The sequence below is a fragment of the Stegodyphus dumicola genome, chromosome 2, assembly GCF_044657685.1.
Source record: "Stegodyphus dumicola isolate Sdum_Otavi_A_Nest chromosome 2, ASM4465768v1".
Taxonomy (NCBI): Eukaryota; Metazoa; Arthropoda; class Arachnida; order Araneae; family Eresidae; genus Stegodyphus; species Stegodyphus dumicola.
In genome coordinates, this window is record NC_140769.1 from 11,058,439 (window position 1) to 11,080,536 (window position 22,098).

At 32.2% G+C, this 22,098-nt stretch overlaps 1 protein-coding gene across 1 annotated transcript in view; it reads left to right on the forward strand.

Moving 5' to 3' along the window:
* Positions 1 to 22,098, forward strand: part of Vha55 (V-type proton ATPase subunit Vha55) — a 41,840-nt gene that overhangs the window by 6,589 nt on the left and 13,153 nt on the right. The window contains exons 3-9 of the mRNA XM_085810429.1: positions 11,783 to 11,881; positions 14,428 to 14,521; positions 14,647 to 14,724; positions 15,442 to 15,581; positions 18,561 to 18,659; positions 20,731 to 20,828; positions 21,257 to 21,380. Coding sequence (XP_085666555.1) covers positions 11,783 to 11,881; positions 14,428 to 14,521; positions 14,647 to 14,724; positions 15,442 to 15,581; positions 18,561 to 18,659; positions 20,731 to 20,828; positions 21,257 to 21,380 — 732 coding nt within the window. The remainder of the gene's footprint in view (positions 1 to 11,782; positions 11,882 to 14,427; positions 14,522 to 14,646; positions 14,725 to 15,441; positions 15,582 to 18,560; positions 18,660 to 20,730; positions 20,829 to 21,256; positions 21,381 to 22,098) is intronic.

Here is a 22,098-nt window from a genome sequence, read left to right on the forward strand (position 1 = left end):
CGAAAACGTAGATGTCAAAACTCAACTGTTGCCAATCGCGATTTACTAAATTACATCAAAATAAAGATAATAATCAGGTAGAGGTTCAACTTCACATCCTCCCACCTAAGTTAATATTTTTACCTCAAAAATTTAACTTACAATAGAAAATTGTGAATATTTTATAAGTTACAAAAAGAAAATTATAAGTAATTCATAAGTCCAGTCTCTTAGGTACTTTGATTGTACTACCTGCTCTAGTCTTTTGAAGCTGAGGTTCAAGTCCACACACGTTATCAAAGGAAGAATTGGCACAGGTTTCACCTCCCACCTTCGCGGTTGAAAATTTCTCAATAATGGGATCATCGTTGGAAACTTCAAGTGGATACAATCTTTGAATTGGTCTTAGCAAGTGTCCATTAGCTGTTTTAAGCTTGACAAGTCTTGTAATTCCATCTTTTCCTGGAAGAATCTGAATTATTTTACCTAATGGCCAATTGATTAGCTTGGTGTTATCACTTCCTATCAATACAATATCACCAATATTCACTTTCACAGATTTTTTTGTTTCCTGCTTTTTGAATAAGTGCTCCTAAATATTCAGACCTAAACCTGTTTCTCAAATCCTTTTGCAAGTTTTCTCTATATTTGACTCGCTTATTAAGACTTTTATGCCCAATGTCATCAAGATCTGGAACACCACTTATTTGATTATCTTGCAGAAATAGAGATGGACTTAAAGGCATTAAAGTAGCATCACTTTTAGTTACATATGTCAATGGACGGGAATTAATTACTGCTTCACAGTCACAGAGAGTCGTGTTCATTTCTTCAGAAGTTAGCGAAGCTCTTCCTAATACTCGTCTCAGCAATTTGTTAAAAATTCCTATCAATCTCTCCCACCAGCCTCCCCACCAGGAGGCAGTTGGTGGGTTGAACTTCCACTGAATTGGTGGTATAGATGTGTCTTCAGTGATTTGCTTCCAGTTTAAGTCTTGAAGTACATTTGAAGCACCAACAAAATTGGTTCTGTTGTCACAGTATATGATTCTGCTCCGTCCTCTACGAGCTATAAATCTTCTAAGAGCTAGTAGAAAACTCTCAGTAGACATCGATTCAACCAACTCTAAATGGACTGCCCTATAAATGGCGCAGGTAAATAAACAAATCCAAGATTTCTTGTTGCCTTTCAGGATTACTGGTCCCGCAAGATCAACTCCACAGATTTCAAATAAAGCTGCTTCTCATAATCTATCTTCTGGAGGAGCCCCAGTATAAGTTTCTAGGTTCTTTGCAGAAAATCTTCTACACACTGTGCATTGATTGATGATAGATCTCACAGTTTTACGAGCATTCAGAATCCAAAATCTCTCTCTCGTAGAATATTTATTAAAATTTGAGTACCAGCATGTGCATTTTTCTCATGATAGTATCGCAGTAGTCTCTTGACAACCTCATGATTGGATGGAAGAATAGCTGGCGTTTTAAAGTCTTCTGTATCCTCACGATAAGTTTAGTTTTTAGTCTGAGGATTCCACTTTGATCCTTGAATACTCCTAAAGTTCTTAATTTCTTATCCTTTTCATTCACAAAACAATCTTCTTGAACCATTTTGATCAATAACTTCTCAGCCTCAAAAATTTCATCAGAATCAAGGTTTCCATGCTTTCTCACTGTTTTTTCTGTTCGACAATTGGAGGTGAATCTTAGGATCCAGGCAATTAGATTAACTATCCTTTTGTATTGGGAAAAATATCTGTAATACCAGTCTCTCTTGGTAACCAAGCATGCAGAAACTAAACATTTAGTTACAGAAGAAACTATGCTCTTTTTCTTTTCTCTAACAATCTCAATCTCATCTAAATTTAAGTCACCTTTAGGCCAATCTTCTTCAGGCAAGTAAAGCCAACTTAGACCTAACTACCACTGAGATTTCAATAAGGAGAGAGCTGAACAACCTCTACTCGGAAGATCAGCTGGATTCATGCAACCAGGAATATGTCTTCAAGAATTTTTATTTGTTAGTCTTCTTATTTCCTTCACCCTATTCTGGACAAATACACTCCAGGTTTCTTCTCTCGTTATCCATGCTAAAGCAGTAGAAGAATCAGTCCAGAAGTAAACTTCTTCACTCTGTATCTCAGACAAAATTGAGGACAAAAGGCAAGACGCTATAGTAGCTGCAAGTAATTCCAATCTCGCGATAGTAGTTTCTTCTTTTCCAGTTGGTGTAACTCTACTCCTGGCTTGTATCAGTTCTACTTTAGTAGAATCAAAAGTTTTTATACGAATGAAAGCAGCCACGGCATAAGCATGCTTACTGGCATCACAGAAAATATGTACTGAAGTATTTTCACTCGTACTCCTTGAACCAAAATATCTTGGAAAATGGATCTTTTCCAGATAGTCAATATCTTTCAACCATTTTAAAAATGTAGTTCTCATACAGGTATCAACTTCTTCATCCCAAGTTATCTTCTGCTTCCAAGTTTCTTGAAGTAATAACTTAGGGATAAGGATAACAGGACAACATATACCAAGAGGATCAAACAATCTATGAGCTGTAGATAAGATTAAGCGCTTAGTCACTTTTTCAAAACATAACTCTTTTATACTACCAGTATTTATCCTTAGAGTGTCAGATTTTTTATTCCATATTAAACTGAGCACATTTATATCAGCAGAAGCATCAGCATTAATATCATTGAACTCCCACCCTCTAAGCTCAAATTTTCTCTCAGCCATTACCTCAGTTGATACGCTAATAAAATGATTGAGTTCTTCTTCATTTTTAACACAACTGACGCAATTGTCAACATAAAAACTATGCATAAGTTTTTGAATGACACCTTTCGTATATAAGGATTCACCGGTTTCTATTTTCTCTAAAACAGTTTGTAAATGAAGCTGAATAGTAGAGTTTAGAAGAAAAGGGCTACTTGCTACACCAAAACTACACGGCAGTGCCTGTATACTTTCATTTGACCATCACTATCAAGCCATAAAAACCGCAAAAAGTCTCTATCAGTAGGTGAAACACTTATTTGAAGAAAGGCTCTTCGTATATCAGCAATAACACCAATCTTTTCTTTCCGAAAGCGTGTTAAAATACTCGGAAGCTGTTCTATTAGATTTGGGCTTTTTTCTAAGCAGTGATTAAGACTAGGAAATCCCTTTACTTTGGCTGAAGCATCAAATACTGGTCGGAGTTTTGTAGTGCTATTCTTTTTGATAACTTCTCGATGAGGAAGGTAAAGAACTTGCCCTTGATAATTTTTATCAGCCTCTTCAATTACTCCCTCTTCTAGCCATTCCTTGAAAACATCTCCATGAGCTTCATAATTGGACTCGATTTTAAGACGTTTAACAGTTTTGTTCAGTCTTCTCTCGGCTAAGTCAAAATAGTCTGTTAGTGGTGGATGATATTCCAACCAGGATAAATCAACCTCAAAACGATCATCGACTATATGAACTGTATTTAGAAAATGTAACCAAGCAGCTTCTTGTAGTTCAGTCTGGTTTTTCTTGACTGATGGGTCAGTGATCCCAAGTCCATAGATCTGTTATGGTCACCACAGTAGATAACAAGGATGTAACTAAGAACGATGATGAAAACTCACTTTTCGAAGTATTCGGCATTCGTCCCATAACTGACCATCCAAATTTGGTCTCGATAGCTACAAGACCACAAGGCAACTCACGACGACCACCTGTCATGAGTTTTCCAGCTACATCAGCCCCAATAAGAATCTCAATAGGATTTTGACAATCATCCACAATATTTATATTACAGGCTGCTAACTCTTTCAGACAAAGCTTGTTGACAATAGGTGGCACTGACTTACAAATAATTTGTTGACTAAGAACTTTAAAGTCGCAATTATAATTCCCATGCACACTCGATAAATATAAAGTGTATACATCATGCTTGCATATCCCTGAGTCCTTCCCTCCAAATAAAGAGTGTTGTAAATATTCACAACTCTGACGTTCATAGTTCATTTCTTTAGCTCTACTTTTTAATGAATATGATCGCTGTGAAGCAGTATCGATAATAGCTCTTGCGACGGGTTTTTTCCCATTACTTCTAATTATAACTTTGAATGTTTGAAGCATTACGTCCGGAGTAGAAGATAAATTTGAAAGAGATTGATCCACTTCAGCACTAATGTTAGTTTTCTTTTCAACTTCAGGTGATTCTTCATTTTTTGACATAGTTATTTGGTGCATCTTTCTACACAGAAAAATATGGTGTTTTTTACCACAACACAAGCAACCAGCTTTCAAGTTACAATCCTTGACTGAATGTCCAGATTTCAAACATAAAAAACACTTGTGAGATTGATGAACCAGTGACTCCCTCTGCCTTAAAGGTATTTTTTTTACTTTTAGACAGTCTCCAGAAAAATGTGAATTAGAACAGAATATGCACTGTTTTGATACTTGAGATGAGGTTAGAAGGTCTGTTGCACTAGGTATATTTGAAAACTTTCTACTCTTACATTTGTTCTCTATTACCTTTTTCTCATATGAAAGATTATGTTTTACTTCTGCTTTTGGTTTCGATGTTGTTGAAACTTTGAGAGGCTAAAAAAATGCGTTCTTCAGCTTCGACTTCGGCTTGTAAAAATTCTAAAATGCATTCTAAATCACTTTTCTCAATTATAGTTTTACTTTCGTCTGAATCATCTAAATTCTTCTCGAATTCTACGATGAGCAGATCTATAGCGCTGCCAAGCAACAAGAGTTTCTTCGGGTAATGATGATTCAACTAGTGGAAAAAGCATTGCAGCATATTTTTCCCTAGTAACACCTAATAATTCAAGTGATCGCAGTTTACTCTCAAGTTGATCGAACAATTTTCTTAATGAATTTTTAGAAGTGTTCTGTTTTTGAAGAACTAATACTAATAAGTCTCTGACCTATACCTGAATCAATAGTTCCTCTCTGCCGAAACGCATTTTCAGCTGTTTTAAAGCTTTTTCGTAACTATTACCCCCTGGGGGATAGCTTTTAATTAATTCTTCAGCAGGACTGCCTTTTTACATTGCTTGAGATAAATACAAAAATTTATCGTGAAAATCGATATTAATGTCCTCATCAATTTTTTGAAACCCTCATAAGTATCGCCAATTTCTTACACTACCGTCAAAAGTAGGTCATTTTATTTTTGGGTAACGTAATAAAGTGTTCGGCTGCGAAACAATGTTCAAATTTTCATTTTTAGAAGATAATTGTTCACTCACTAGTGTTTCTAGCTTCTGTTTTAAAGATCTCCATTGATCAATATACATTTCTGACTCATCTACCTCTTTCTCTATTTCGGTATCGGAAGTATTTTCAGAATACAACAAATGTTTATATTTCTCTTCACATGTTATTATTAATAAAGCTTTCTCTTCAATTAGCTTTAATTTATTAATTTTATCAGCATGATTTAATTTGATTTCTTCCTCATCAAAAGTATTACATGCTCGAGTAAACAATCTTCTAAGTTGCTTTCTATCTTTCAAAACAATATCTATAATGCACAAAGAATAAAAGAAAATATAAAATATTTTTTCACTCACTCTTAAAAATGCAGTCCTGTCTCTTGGATGCCAGATATCCCGTTTTACCTTCGATATCAGAAGAATTATGATGGAAAATGAGTATACAATCAATTATCCAATGAAAGACATCTCCTCACAACACAAACAGTTTAATATTACAATTCTATTTACAAGTCTAATTAAGTGTTAGTTTTAGCTTTGACACCTCAAAGCAATACTCAGAACATAAATGGCATAAAATATTACTCATCAGGTTTTAAATACTCATGAAAAACATCTCAAAAAGTCATTATTCTCATTACTTAAAACGAAAGTAAACAATAGAACAAACTCGAAAACGTACATGTCAAAACTCAACTGTTGCCAATCGCGATTTACTAAATTACATCAAAATAAAGATAATAATCAGGTAGAGGTTCAACTTCACATTTACAGTGGCCTTGGTGAAAAAGCAGGCATAGGAGCAATTTGAGCTTACAAAAGGTTGATTTTTGTTGCCATATGTTATAAATATTCATCAAACCAAAATTGATTGTAGTAAATGATAAATCGACAATTCATTCAATATCTATTCAGTACAAGCTATTTAATGTATACAAAAAGAAGGAATTTATTACAGTATTTACATTTATTTAAAGTAACATAATTTGACAGAACTTGTATAGCTTTTAATTAGCGTATTTAATATAATTATGTAAGTAATTTAAAATAACATGTATTAAAAAAAGTGCCAGAAAATTTTGTTTAATATTAAACATACCCCCAGAAAATTACATTTATTATTTTAGTTAATATAATTTTATTAGCAATTTATTTTTAAAAAAAAATGTATAAACATACCAAGAAATTCGTTTTTGCAGACTTCTGGTGATTAATATTCAGCAGTTGCTGCTAATAATGCCTCAAACATCAATTATAGCTTCTTTTTCTATTGATGGAAGGTTGAAAATATTATGTAATAATGGGTATTTTATAATGAAAAAATGCTATATTGACACAGTGCAATTATGAAAAGACTTTTACTATTTGTTTCTGACAGGTAATTGTTTGTTTCTTCCACTTGCACAGATCAGTAACCATTTGTGTGCAGAGATGCATCGATTCCACTTTCTTGCCAAGGCTGCTACAGAAGACAAATACCAAATTTTCTTCACTATTTTCGTTATTTTATTTTCAAAAGAAAATATAAGATGTCTGTCATGTTTTGACGTATCTGAAATCTCAACACTTAGCAACTCTTATTAAATTAACAGCTTTACAACAATATAAACTAATATAATACACTTTTATTTTTTTTACTTTTTGTTTCCTTCACGTTTACTTCTGTAAAGAAGCCATTGTTGATTTACAAAGAATCTGTGATCAACATTGTAGTTTTTTATGCCAACAACTAATTCAGCAATGCCAGCCAGGAAAACAGCAGTTCTGAAGTAAATTTTGAAGTTTCAAAAAAGATTGAAAAAGAATTAAAAGATATTGTTGCGTGCGTACGGGTTCGTTATGAATTGAATATACAAGTTCGATGAAAAATGGATAAAATTTATTATTATCACAACAAATAAAACAAAATGCTCAAATTTCCTCAAATATTCGTACAGTATTACAATATCTTGCAGTAGTTATCTTTTAACTACTCAAACGTTCAACAGAACTTAATTCAAAATAGCTAGAGAAAGCTAATCTGCGAATTCACTACAGTTAACAAGAGCATTTTCTAAACAAACTCTTAAAACAATAACTAACTAAATTGAGATGTTTTCCTCCTCCTTTTTATAAGCTTTTTAAGTCACGCGAGATTGTTCTAGCAATTTCTCGAAATCAGAAAGATATTTATTTATTAAATGTTAAATGCAAGTGCTCTTGTATTTTTAATTTCCCGGCTTATCTTTCTCCATCACTTGCTGCTCTGCACAGGGAATAAAACAATTTAATTTATAATTCTACTAACATTAGCTATTTAAATACCAAATCCATAACACTGCCCCTTCCCCAAGGACTGCACGTCCCGGGCAGTACAATCCCTGGACAAAACTAAACCTGGGAAAACTTATAACTAAGGCATAAATGCAATAATAAACATTACATTATAATAACAACTACATGAACAATAAATGCAATAACTAACTTAAACAAATCAAATGCTATCAAATATTACATACAAATCAAATACTAAATACAAGTCAAATCAAATACACATTTAGAAACAAAAAGGACCATGGTCATACACTATTTACAATTATTTACACTACGTACTATGGCCATAGTAATGAGCTAACCTGTCGTAATGAATGACTTTAGGTTTAGAGTTCAAAGACTTATGGATCCGAACCACGACGTCATTCAGCCTGTTTAGGACTGTGTACAGACTATCCCAAGATGACTGTAATTTCGGACGGAGTTCTTTCCATCGAGTCGGATTCCACAACCACACCTTTGTTAAATCATCTAAACGAACCATCAACTGATCCACTGGCTCGTGGACTCGTAGAGCTCTGACTGAGTAGTGATCTTTACAATTTTCTTGCTGGGCTGCCTCGAATTTCATGACATACACTAGAGCGTTTTTTATGTCCTTCACATCTGCCATTTGCACAGCTTTCTGTATTTCAGATGCCATCCATGAAGTATTGCAGGGACAGGATTTCCCTTGTTTCTGTCGGGCACTCCGAAAAGGTGAAATGGGACAGCCTTTCAACATCTGTGGCAAGTTCCTGGAGTGTTTCCGTTCTCTTGATGGGACTTTGAAGCCTGGTGTAGTCTTTTAAACATTTCTTGCTTAACTGCAGCTCCAAGGTGCCGGACAGATCTTCGAAATTTAGCCTAGGTTTTGGGGAAGAGTCTGAAGGATAGCCGCTGCATTTGCTCTCAAAGAAGCGGCGAAATGACAGGTCTGAGCTTGGGGATCCCATCCATTTGCTTCCACCACTATAGAAAATTGTGTCTTATATACTTGTCAGGAGGTCTTCCAATCGTATGTGGATAGCTTCAGAAAGGGACGAGTCGGCATGGGCAGAAATTTAAAGCCATTTGATTTGCTCCCTGCCATTGCTACGAATTTCTTTAAATTATCAACTTCTTTGGCTACTGCAGAAATCCTGTCATCAATTTGTTGTCCCATATGTTCTTGGACGACAGATACTTTTTCTTCAATTTGTTGTTCAATTCACTGTTGAACGGCTGGAACTCTTGCTTCAATTCATTACTCCACAGTAGAAAGTCTCTCTTCTATTTGTTCTTTCACAGAAGAAACTCTTTCTTGAATTTCTGCAGCTTTATTTTCAACAGCGTCTATTCTGCCCTCCCTACAATCAAATTTTTCTATTATGCAGGTAATCTCTTCTTTAACTGATTCTTGGCCCAATTTCATCTCTTCCTGCCTCACATTCATTTCTTCCTTAAACAAGGCAAAGGCTGATATCAACTGCCTTAGTTGTTCTTTCATCGCTCTTGTTATTGACATTCAAATCCCACTGCTGCCACCAAAAATTGTTGTGTTCGTACGGGTTCGTTATGAATTGAATGCACAAGTCTGATGAAAGATGGACAAAATTTGTTATTATCACAACAAATGAAACAGAATGCTTAAATTTCCTCAGATATTCGTACAGTATTACAATATCTCACAGTAGTTATCTTTTAACTACTCAAACGTTCAACAGAACTTTATTCAAAATAGCTAGAGAAAGCTAATCTGCAAATTCGCTACAGTTAGCAAGAGCAAATTTCTAAATAAACTCTTAAAACAACAACTAACTGCATTGAGAGGCTTTCTTCCTTTTTATAAGCTTTCTAAATCACACGCAAGATTGTTCTAGCAGGTTCTTGAAATCAAAAAGAGATATTTATTTATTAAATGCACATGCTCTTGTATTTTTAATTTTCTGGCTTAGCTTTCTCCATTACGCATTGCACTGCACGGGGAATAAAACAATTTAATTTATAATTCTAACATTAGCTATTTAAATACCAAATCCATAACAATATCTAGTATGGACACCACATAACGTCCTTGTACAGCCTATTAAATAATACACATTTTTGCTGCATTTCACTAAGCTAATTTCTTCAAATTTTATTACAGTTATATTTCTCATGAATCAATTCGGTTCTCACTTTGCAGCAAGGCAAAAATGTGTAAAACTTAAAACATCTTTATTAAAAAATTGTTATACAGGAAAACATAAAATGCCCAAATACAGTTAAAATAGTTTTAAAAAATTTTTAATATTAAAATTGCAGTTTTTATGCCAAAACGAGCAGTTTGGCCAACAGGTATGAAGGTATATTTTATAGTGCACAAAATCAAAGCTTACTTTTGGGCCAACTCAGTCAAAAACACTGAAGTTGGACCAACTGACTTAATTCACTATTTTACTTCTAGTTTCTCTAAAGGAATATAAATGAATGACGGTCTCGTTAGGACCACTTTAAAATTTTTCAACATCAGCCATTATTTCCATGCCTTAATTTAATGTGCTATTGATTCAATTGATAATCTTTATCTTGATCTGTTCAGTCCATTGCAGATGTGACTATAGAAAGGGTTTTAAGATACAATGCCTTTCAAAAAAAGCTGTTTTGGTAAAATTAATTTGAGATATGTATGTCAGGGTTGAATTAATGCAAACTAAGTACACTTTATTGAACCTCTGTATGGGTTTAGCCAATGGTACAACTCTAATATACTCCCTAATTTCACCAAATGTGGCGATATGTGTTCTGCGCTGGTTTTTGGTGCGATTGCGTGTTCTATGGCAACCCTGTTGACGTTGAAAAATCTTTCCCTGGAGCTCGTTGGTTCGCCTCTGTGTCTGAGAAGATGGGAGGGAAAGATAAAATGGTAGTTCGGCAAAAGGAAATATGATTGTGGCTATCCTGTTGAGGGGTAGTCGGTATTTGGAACTGTGGAAAGAGGGTCTGGGAGATTATTTTTAATGGCAGTGCATGATAGAAGTAGGGATTTGTGATTTTATTTATTTGTGAACCATAGTATAAATTTTCTGGATAGTGTGTCTGGCTGTCATGTAAATACGATAGTGATTACGTGGCGGCATGTTAAAGGCGGTATGAAATTTATATTTCTGCTATTCGAAAACGCATTAATTCATGGTAAGTGCATTTTATTTTATCCTTGTTCTTATTTTGTAGAATGTTATGTTCATTGGTTCTTTAGTATGATTTTCTGTCGTTATTGTTGTTTTTTTAAATTGTTTGAAATTTATTTTAGTTTATTTTGTTGTTTAGTGTCTAGACTGTACAATTCGTAGATGTTTTTTAAAGTTGAAACAGAACGCTGTGTACATGGTATTATTTGAAATTTATTGTTGTTATGTTATTTTATTAAAGCGAGGAGTGCGTAGATCGTAGATTCCTTCCTCGCCTAAATTGTGCAATTCGTAGAATTTTTTTTAAGTTTAAACAGGATGCTGTGTACATGGTTTTCTTTGAAATTTATTGTTGTTATGTTAATTTATTAAAGCGAGGTCTGCGTGGTTTGTAGATTCGTTCGTTGCCTACAGTGTGCTATTCGTACATGTTTTTTTAAGTTAAAACATGTCGCTGTGTACATGGATTCTTGTCAAATATTTTTGGTTAGAAACTTTACGTTTTTGCTGTCTAAATTTTTTGTTTTTGTTTCGGATTTTTAGCTAAATTGTGTGTTCAAAACGTAGTTTTTGGAGACATTTTAGGCTAAAAGTTCAAAATGTAGACAAAAAATTTAGATAGTAATATGGCAGCTTAAAGTTTCTCGCCAAAAATATTTGGCGAGAAATTTGGCGACTTGAGGGCGCATATCAGAGTAGTTCCTAGCCAATTTTTAGAGCTTTTTTTCTGCTTGTTGGCTATTCAGAAACTTTCTCTGCTATGACCATTGTTGTAGTCCCAGTAGCTTCCAAGGTAATATTGGAAAACCAGCACCAGCTCGAGGTATTTTCAGCACTTTAAGCAATCAGTACAGTTTCCAACCCATATAAATTGACTGTTTATATTTCAAACCATAATATACTTATATTCAATTAATTTAAAATGTAATTATTGATGTGTAACTGGATTGAAGAAATTTTGTTTAAATTGCTTTTCTGAATCTCTTCAAGCTTTATGACTTATGGCATAAAACAGCAACTGTTTACTATTGGATTTTTACTGTGCATGAATATTTGATTCTGATTATATATAGCCATTATAATTACTTACAGAGTGCAATTTTTTTATTAGAATTAGCATATAATTGTAAGTTTTTCCCCTCTCAGTTCCCAAAGTTTGCAGAGATTGTGCAGTTAGTTCTGGCTGATGGAACTGCACGTACAGGGCAGGTATTGGAAGTCAGTGGGAAAAAAGCTGTTGTACAGGTAATAGCTTCTTTTAAGTATTAAAGCCATTAAAAGTTTTTATTTATATGAAACACAAATTATAAATTCTTAAATTATTAAAAATATTTGTATGAAATGAATTGTACTGGCATAGTGTCCTTTTTGAGGAGATGTTGTAAAACATTAGTTATTTGGATGTTCTTCTTTCAAGGCTATGCAAATACGAGGGCTATCCAGAAAGTAGATTACGTTTTGGAATAAAAAAATAAACAAAGTATAGGAAACAAATTTTATTATATACAGATGAAAGCCACACTCAAATACTACTTTTCTACATAGTCACCATACAAATTAAGGCATTTATCGTAGCGATGTACGAGCTTGGAAATTCCTTCGTCGAAAAATTCGGCCGCCTGCGCCTTCAACCACTTCGTTACCTTTTCTTGCAGCTGTGCGTCGTCATCAAAACGCTGCATAGCCAGCCACTTCTTCATTGCTGGGAATAGGTGGAAGTCGCTCGGTGCCAGGTCGGGACTGTACGGCGGATGAGGAAACAACTCCCACTTAAAAGATTCAAGAACTTTACGAGTGACATTTGCCGTGTGGGGCCGGGCGTTGTCGTGAATCAACAAGATCTTAGAGCTCAACATTCCTCTGCGCTTGTTTTGAATTGCTCTTCTGAGTTTTTGGAGAGTTTGGCAATACCTTTGAGAGTTTATTGTAGTGCCTCTTTCCAGGAAGTCCACCAAAATTACACCTTTTCTGTCCCAAAAAACAGTCGCCATCATCTTCCTTGCCGACATTGTTTGCATGCATTTCTTGGGTTTTTGGGGAGAACTTGTGTGCCCCCACTGCATTGATTGCAATTTCGTTTCACAGTTCACATGTTTCACCCATGTTTCGTCACCAGTAACGATGCGATCGAGTAAAGAGTCACCATCCTTATGGTAAGCGTCCAAAAAGTTCAACGCTGCAGCCATTCGCTGATTTTTGTGGTCCTCTGTCAAGATTTTTGGAATCCATCTTGCACAAAACTTGTGGTAACCAAGCTTTTCGCTGATGATTTCGTGCAACAAACTTCGCGAAATTTGTGGAAAACTCAAAGAAAGTTCCGTTATTGTGAAATTTCGATTTTCACGGACTTTAGCATCGACTTTTTCGAGAAGTTCGGCGGTCACTATGCTGGGTCTCCCACTTCGATCTTCGTCGTGAACATTGGTTCGGCCATTTTGAAATCTTATGACCCACTGACGCACTCCACCTTCAGTGATAATGTTGTCCCCATACACTTCACGAAGCTGCCGATAGATTTCTATCGGTTTACAGTTTTTTGCAGTCAGAAACCTTATTACTGAGCGCACCTCGCAGCTCGCGGGATTTTCAATTAACGCAGACATTTCAAACCGTCACAGTATCTGAACGGAGCACAGCACGAACCTCTCACTAGCACGGCTAGATGCAGACTGAGCTGCGCAACGCTCTGACCCCAAGATGGCCGCGCTAGCCCCGCCCCTAGCGGACACAGACGGAAACGTAATCTACTTCCTGGATGGCCCTCGTATAAGTTTGCTGTTAAATTTTACATAAATGTTTATTTTTCATTTATACATTCTCTGTCGAAATTAAAGTGTATAATGTATTCTAAGAACTATTAAATGGAACCAATAAACAGTAATGGACAGTATAATTAAATTTTAAGTGTAATCTGAATTACTTAAATGAATGAACAAAATTCACACTCCTTTCAAAATTAAAAATATGGGATTTCTAATTACTTATTACTAACCATATGTCTACATTTTTTTAATTTGGGAATAAGCTGTTAATAAGTAATCACAATTGTTTTTAAGGGACTTTGCTGTGAAAATAAATGCTTACTTAATTGAAATATGTTTGTTAACATGCCAGCGTATCTCTTATGGTAGAGTTTAGGGCTCTCTTTAGTGTAGAATTGGGTGCCCCTTTGATTAGTAACAATTTTTTTAAAATTTTGGCGATGAAACCTCACTTCTGGTTATCATGATAGTTTTAACTTTGTTTAACTTCCTGATTTTATTTAAATGAAAATAGATTGACGTGTACATGGACAAATTTAAAGCAGTGCACAATGCCTAGTTTGTGCAATTCTAAGATGTTTTTTTAGGTGAAAACAGATCGATGTGTACATGGGCACAAAGTTTGTGCAATTCTAGGATGTTTTTTTAAGTGAAAACAGATTGATGTGTACATGGACACAAAGTTTGTGCAATTCTTCGACTTCTTATTTTGGTTTTGTGTAGCAGTCATCTTGAAATTGTGCCTTCCTGGTGCCAATTTTGGTGTCAAAAAAGAAACACCAAAAAAACAAGGGGCACCCAGTTGTAAACTTTTACCGAGTTTAGTTTTTCATTGCACTATTTTATATAATATCTTGTGTTGTTTCTTATTGTTGACTTGTTGGGCATATCAGCATTTAAATAAGGTTTTTATTTTTGCATTATAACAGACAAAAACGATTGTTGATTTATAATAAACCAATTATGTTTTGATATGAAAAACTGCATTTCTATTAAAAATCTGAATAAAATGAAAAAAAAAAAAATTAGGTTTTTGAAGGCACATCAGGAATTGATGCAAAACACACACTATGTGAATTTACTGGAGATATTCTGCGAACCCCAGTTTCTGAAGATATGCTGGGTAAGGTATTTGAAATATTTTTGGAATTTTGCATGCATTGTTTAAAAATTGGTTATTTTTAAATATAAATTTAAAGTGTTAACTAATATATTAAAATGATGTAATTTATATTTCCTTTTTGCTAGGGCGAGTTTTTAATGGTTCCGGTAAACCTATTGACAAAGGACCACCGGTCTTAGCTGAAGACTTTTTGGATATTCAGGGTTAGTTTATGCATATCAGTGAATTTTGTTTTTTTGTGTTGCATGAGAATTAATTTTTAGTTCAAAGGGGTAATTTGTCCAGAAGGACCATTAATTTTGTTTTGGCATTTTCCGTTGATACACTATAAGCATTGTTTCACTTTTCAAATTCTTGCCACTATCACCCTGTATTATATTTAAAGAAATTAAAAAATGAAGAATCTGCATAAATGTATGTTTCTCGCATTGTGATAAAACAACGGCACCTAGAGCCATCAAATTTTGAATAATGTAATCCTCCTGCGAATATGAGCATCTTGAAGCCCAAGTTTGAATTTGTTTTATTATCGATTTCACATTTTGTAAAACTTTTAACGAATCTTTGATTAACAAACTTAAGGATTTCAAATTGAGCAATGGCAACATTGTACAGAGAAAACATTTTTATCTCCAGTGCACGAGACTGTGTATTGGAAATTCTAAAGATATGGTCATTTTAAAATAATTGTGCGATATTGCTCTTGAACTGAATTTTGTGGTTTAACTGTGAAGAACGTATTTAATAAATAAAGGTAACACACAAAATGTTAGAAAAAGCCCATTTAGACATAATTTAAAATCTGAAACCTTTCTTTCTTTCTTCTTCTTCTTCTTTTTTTTTTTTTTTTTTTTTTTTTTAATGTGTGTGTGTGTGGTTTAATTTTATAATTTATAAATTTTCTTATAATTTGGTTTTAGGTCAGCCAATTAATCCATGGTGTCGTATTTACCCAGAAGAAATGATTCAGACAGGTATCTCAACAATTGATGTTATGAACAGTATAGCTCGAGGTCAGAAAATTCCAATATTTTCAGCAGCTGGTCTACCTCATAATGAAGTAAGTAACAGAAGGAATCTTGTAAAACAAACAGCATTGCATTCAGGGCCGTTCCTAGTGGGAATGCAGCGCATGAAAGAACACTGGTGGCGAAAATCGGGGATGGCCGAACTTTTGCGATACCACATCTAAATATTTTTAATTCATTAAATTCATTGTAAGTGCTTCTTATACAATTTGCAATATGTAAGTACTTAGTATGAAATAAAAATTTTATTAATCATTGAACTTTTTTTTTTTTTTTTTAATTTGGGGACGGCAATCTGAGGAATGTACGCGTGTAGCCAATGACCTAGAAACGGCCTTGATTGTATTGTTCATAATTTCAACTAGGAAAAAAATCTGTGTAATTGTTCTTCATTTCATTTATTTGAAAATCCTTATATAAGTGAACACATGCCACTTAATTTCACATTTTCCGTTACTTTAAGAAGCATTAACTGTTTTAATCATAATTTCACTTTTAAACAAAAAGCTACCTTCTGTAAAAAATTATTCCTCGTATGTTATGTCTTTTTTTCATTTCCTCTTCTATTTCCTGTTATATGTGAATGTAAGCAAAATAAATATCAAACACTGTGCTGTGTAAACTTGTTAAGTCATTTTTTAATGTGAAAAATGTTTTAGTGGAATCTTTCTGTGGTTTTGAGTCATTATATTTGTTACATTAAGCTACTATGTATTTGTTGCTACTTGATTCAGCAGATGTTGCCATTGTGAGAAACAGAAGATATGTCTGTAATTTGTCTTGTACCTAACTTCACAAATAGGCAGATCTTAACAGTGTAACCTTTCAGCAAAGCATAAAATCTTTGTTTTTCAAACATAAACAATCCTTAATTTCTTGACAAATTAAACAGTTTATAGCAAAGAATGCACTTCTTAATAATTTAGATTTTCTTTATTTTTTAGCATTCTATCAAATAGATATAACTTAAAATACAATTTAATGTTATAAGACAGAACATTTAAATAGATATTAAAATTTTTATCAGCATTTGCAATATTATCTATTTAATTTAAAGGAATATTTCTAATGATTTACACCACATACCATATGTGGCCAAAAATTGTTTAATTTGCTTTTTTCCCCCTCATTTTATTGATTCAGATATGGAAAATATTTATTTCATATAGGGCCATATGTAAGTTTAGCGTGTCCAAAAAATACAATCTGTATTAAATTTTTGGTACTTTTCCATTTCGCCGGCACAAACCTTGCCAAGTAGACTTTATTGGCGAAAACACAGAGTATACACATAAAAAGTGTTGACAAACGTTAGTTTTAAGAATTTTTTATTTTGAAGGTATAAATATTTTAATATAGTTTAAAATTTTGTGAAAAAGCCAATAAATAAAGACAATAAATTGGTAAAAAGACATTAATTTAAGAATTTACTACGCTTTCATCGTACAACATCCTGATTCGCCAGTTTATATCACGTGACCCCAAGCGATCTCATCTCACGTAAACTACGCACAAAAATCTAATTCTCTCAGTAATTATCTACATTAATTTCAAGTTAAATCTTAATTTGGAATACAAGTTTAAATGCAAGAATTATTTCAATTCGTACGAATAGCTTACTCAGAAATTATGTAAAACCGCAGTGCTTTACTTCGCTAGTGCATTCTCATTAGAATTGATGACCCTTGGCTTTGCCTTTTCTATATTTTCGCCTTCGGGTAAGGGGTGTGATTGCATCCTAATCAACTTAATTACCGCGAATGGCTTTAGGGCATAAACTGAACTATCTGGTAAAAATTCTATGTAATTGTATGCTAGCATTGAAAGAAACAATCAGTCTGATAAGAAATAGCTGGGACTTGTTTTGAAAATAAGGCGTAAAAGGTTACCACCGAAGATATTACGTTTGGCATGAGTTGTACCATTATTAGCGACTTTATCGCCTGCGCCGGCAAAACGGAAAAGTACCAAATTTTTGTATCTCAAGTTGATTATAACAAATCTTTCCCTCCTAATTGAAAAACAAAATTAAAATTTTCAGAGTTTAAGATAATTATATTAATTTTAACAACCAATACTGTAACTTATATTTGTCTTCTTACCTATTCCTACCTAGGTTTTTAGCATTTGATTTCGATTTTTGATTTATGAAAGCAATGTACATTGTACGCAGGTATGGAGAAGTAAAAATATATAATATGAAAACCAAATGAATAGAACTGAAAGCAGTAGCATAACTGACTTCTTTGAAATGTATAATATTAGGTCATTGGATTCTAAATGTTTTTTAATCTGCTGAATTCTTCTTTAGGGTATATAGGACTTTCTTTAGGTCAATAGGCTTTAAAAGATCCTGGCATATCAGACATCAGGTTTAAAATGGGATTCTGGTTTCAAGAGCAGGTTTTTGCCAAAAATTAAAAAGAAAAACAAAATTTGAACAAAAGATGCATCTAATTTTTGTTGCTAAAATTTAAGCAAAATATTTCATCAAAAAACCTAGGATATTAAAGATTAGAAAACTGAAATTAAAGCCAAATATTATAATTCATTATTTAATTAAAACTGCTGTGCAATTGATTTTAAGTAAGAGTCTCTAAAATGAAACTTTTAAAAATAGTAATAAATAAAAAAATAGTAGATTTTCAATGTTAAATTGGCATATTTTTAAAAAAACTATTTAAATATAAAAACTTTTCATAAGAATTATAAAATAAAAAATAGTAAAACTTTTATGAGAATATATGAAACTTATATGAATGTTTTTCCTCTTTAAATTTTCACATTTTTTGACAGTTTTTACAGCTTTAATCATTAAATACTAAAAAAAAATTTGAGGGTTTTAGATTCTTTAAAGTAATTAATTGTTAATGGTAAATTACATATTTATTTTACCTATCTGTTGCAATTTTCTCTGGTGTACATTTTTCATGTAATTGTATATTTTTTTGTAAAATGATAAATGACTGCATTTAGTGAACAGTTTTTTTTAAAAGTATAATTCTTTATAGATTGCTGCTCAAATTTGTCGTCAGAGTGGCTTGGTTAAAAACCGAGATGTTATGGATCAGGAGCATGATAATTTTGCCATTGTGTTTGCAGCTATGGGTGTAAGTAAATATTTGTATCTTTTATGGACTTTAAATTAATGGTTTAAAAAAATGATGGATTTGGTATGAAATAAATATTGCTAAATTTTTGCTGATCTAAATGTTTCATGAATAATTTATTCATACAAATAATTCACTTGCATAATTTTGTGTATTATATTGTTATGTCCAAAGAATGTATATTTTTTTAACGTGACATTAATAATGTCCTTATTGTACTTTTTTCAAAAAGAGTTTTATCATTGTTTATGAAAGAATTATAAATAATTACTGTCACTTCTTAAAAATTCTATGCCAGTTTTAACAAGTAATTCTTGGAGCATTCAAAGCATTTTAGATCTGGAAATTTCTGTATTACCTTTACTAACATATATTTAAAACAAGTGGGGGTGGAAATTTTTATAAAATTTTGGTAGGTGCAAATGAAAATTTTAAAAAAACAAATGTAATTCATGAGAAGGTACTGCACAGCTGTGTTTCTGAATTATATTTTTCAGTAACACAATGAAAATATATTTAAATGAAATAATTTAATTTGTTTTAAAGTTTTCTAGAAGGTGTATGTTTTTATTGCATACTTTTTCATTATTGGGACTATATTCAGAAATGCACATATGTATGCATACATTATTTGTATATGTACGTATGTGTGTATATACAGATAAGCTTATTTCTGAAACTGGTCACAATAACAGAAAAGTGTGTTATATTGCATAGGATTAACATATTGTAGAATTTTTTTATTATCCTTTTCCTTTTATATAATCGGTAATTGGTACTTTCATAGTATTGCAACCATTTTGGTGCAATTTGGCAATTTTTTAAGGATGAAAATGTATAGCATGTGCAAGTTGGTGGTTTTCACTCTTTTTTTTAGAAGGATTCCCAAACTTTCGATATTTACAGTAAGTTTGGTAAACAATATCAATATATGAAAAGAAAACATACTTTACTAATTTAAAATACAAATTTGAATTATAAAATAAGGATTGTATCATACATTAAAAATATGAAACACATTTTTCTTTGAATCTCTTTGTAATTTTCTTTTCATTATTCTTCTCCCGAAGTACACAGCGGTCTGTTTTAACTTAATCAGAGAATTGCGGAGACTCGGTTTTGTGCAACCTTTTGCAACAGCAGCTATCTAGAAAACACATTTCCTCATTGTTCCCTTTAGAAAATGGTCAACGAAATTCTGTAATATTGCTGAAATTTTACTGCAGTTTCTTCCATTACTTGTGAATTCCACAAGCTCATATTTCAAAACTAAGGCAAAAAATATCATGATTTGTGTATAAAAACCGTTGGAATTTGGAATACAACAAAATAGAACGCTTACAAAAATGGTGATGTTGCTTGAGTGAAACTATTGTTATGAGCATAGTGTTGCTGGAGTTTGAAGTTTTCTAAAAATTTGGCTATTTCTATTAAGATGGTTGCAATAGTACCTAAGTACCAGTAATTTATTATATATGTGTGTAAAATGTAATATTCTTTATTTATTATTAATTTCTGTGTGCGTTATGGAGTACTAGTAAGATTAAGATTGTTATTTTTTACACATTACATCTTTCAGCAGTAAATTTTTTGATGTGGCTAAAAGTTTAATAAAAGCATCAAATGAAGATTTACATTAAGAGAGCTTAATTTAGATGGTATAATTAAGTGATGTTATTAAAGTAGTAATTTTTTGTCAATTAAACTCAATTTATATATATTTTATGGTATTCTTTTTTTTATGCTATCCGTGACTCAATAAATTACTGTTCTTTAACTTGTAATAACTTAATATTTACAGCACTTGTCATGTGCTGTAAATATTAATGAAAGATAAAGGCTAATTGATGTGATAATTCTTCAATTATAAAGTTAGATAAAATATTTTTAAAAAGTGTGAAATTTAACTGATAATTTCAAAACTTGTGCAGAGAGACATCTGAATTCTAAAGCTAGCATATGAAAAAATTATTAGATGTTTTCAACCTAAATTTTCTTTCAGAAATATTATGTGTTATAAACTGATGCGTAAAACTATTTCTGAAATAAAATAGTGTTTAAATGAAACTAGGTCAATATGGAAACAGCTAGATTTTTCAAGCAAGATTTTGAAGAAAATGGATCTATGGAGAATGTGTGCTTGTTTCTAAACCTGGCCAATGATCCTACGTAAGATATTTTTTTTGGTAACATTAAATCAAGTTTTTATATTTTCCATAAAAATGACTGAAATATCAAAAGTTTATCTCTTATTTTGGTATTTGCTATGATTTGAGTATTTTTTTAATTGTCTGTATCTGTTAATTTTTTTATTTAAATGTACAAAAATTTAGAATTCTATCGTTTTTAAACATTTATATTGCATTATGAAAAATGTAACTTAAATTATTGAAAAGTATTATTTTTAATATCTCGATAGATTTAAAAATGTCCTCTTTATTTTAACATAAAGTGTAACTTTTGCTTTCAGTTCTATATCACATTTCTTGTATTATTTTTTATCTAATAATAAATTATTAAATATTTTTATATATGGGGATACAATGGTTGGAAAATTTGTTCATAGTTTTTACCAACATAATGCTTATAATTTTTAGAATTGAGCGTATTATCACACCTCGTTTGGCTTTGACAACAGCTGAGTACTTAGCTTACCAATGTGAAAAACACGTCTTAGTCATTCTCACTGATATGTCGTCATATGCAGAGGCCTTGAGAGAGGTAAAATTTATTTTATTTTATTTATTTGTTTTGCAAATGCAAGTTTTCATTCTGATAAAATGAGCTTTTTTATCCTTTGTTTTGCTAGAATATAGGACAGTTGTTATATATCTAGACAAACCTTTCTAATAAGCACAATAAGAAATTGAGCTGTTAGAAAATCAGACTTGATAAGTCAGAATAAAGTTAGAATAAAGCTGTCAATTTATGCAGTTTAGTGTAATACATACTATGCTTTTGTTTAAGTTGTATTATCTAATTTTTTTTAAAGATTTTTCAAATAAAATATTGAATTATTTTCCAATTTTTTTTATGATGATGTATATGGTATTTTAAGTTTCAAATTTCAAATTGCAGGGAAATAACTTGAAATAGTAACATTTAACTATAAAATACTATATCTTTATTTTGGTTATAATTAATATATATATGATGAATAATAGTGTTTAATGCTGGGAAGATCAGTGTACTGTCAGAAGAAAACATAATTCAAAACCTTAAATAGTAGTGTTTATGTGTGAAGTTGGAAATTGTATATTCAAATCTACAGAATTGTAAGACAAAATATAACAGAAAAAGTTAAAAAAAATTTTTTACTTTTATATAGGAATGAATATTGTGTAGATTTTTGCTTCGTGTTTCCAGGGGCTGCATGTGATGTTAGTAGTTGTCAGAAGTTTATTAATTCCTACTCCACTGGTGTATTCCTCAGTTGAAA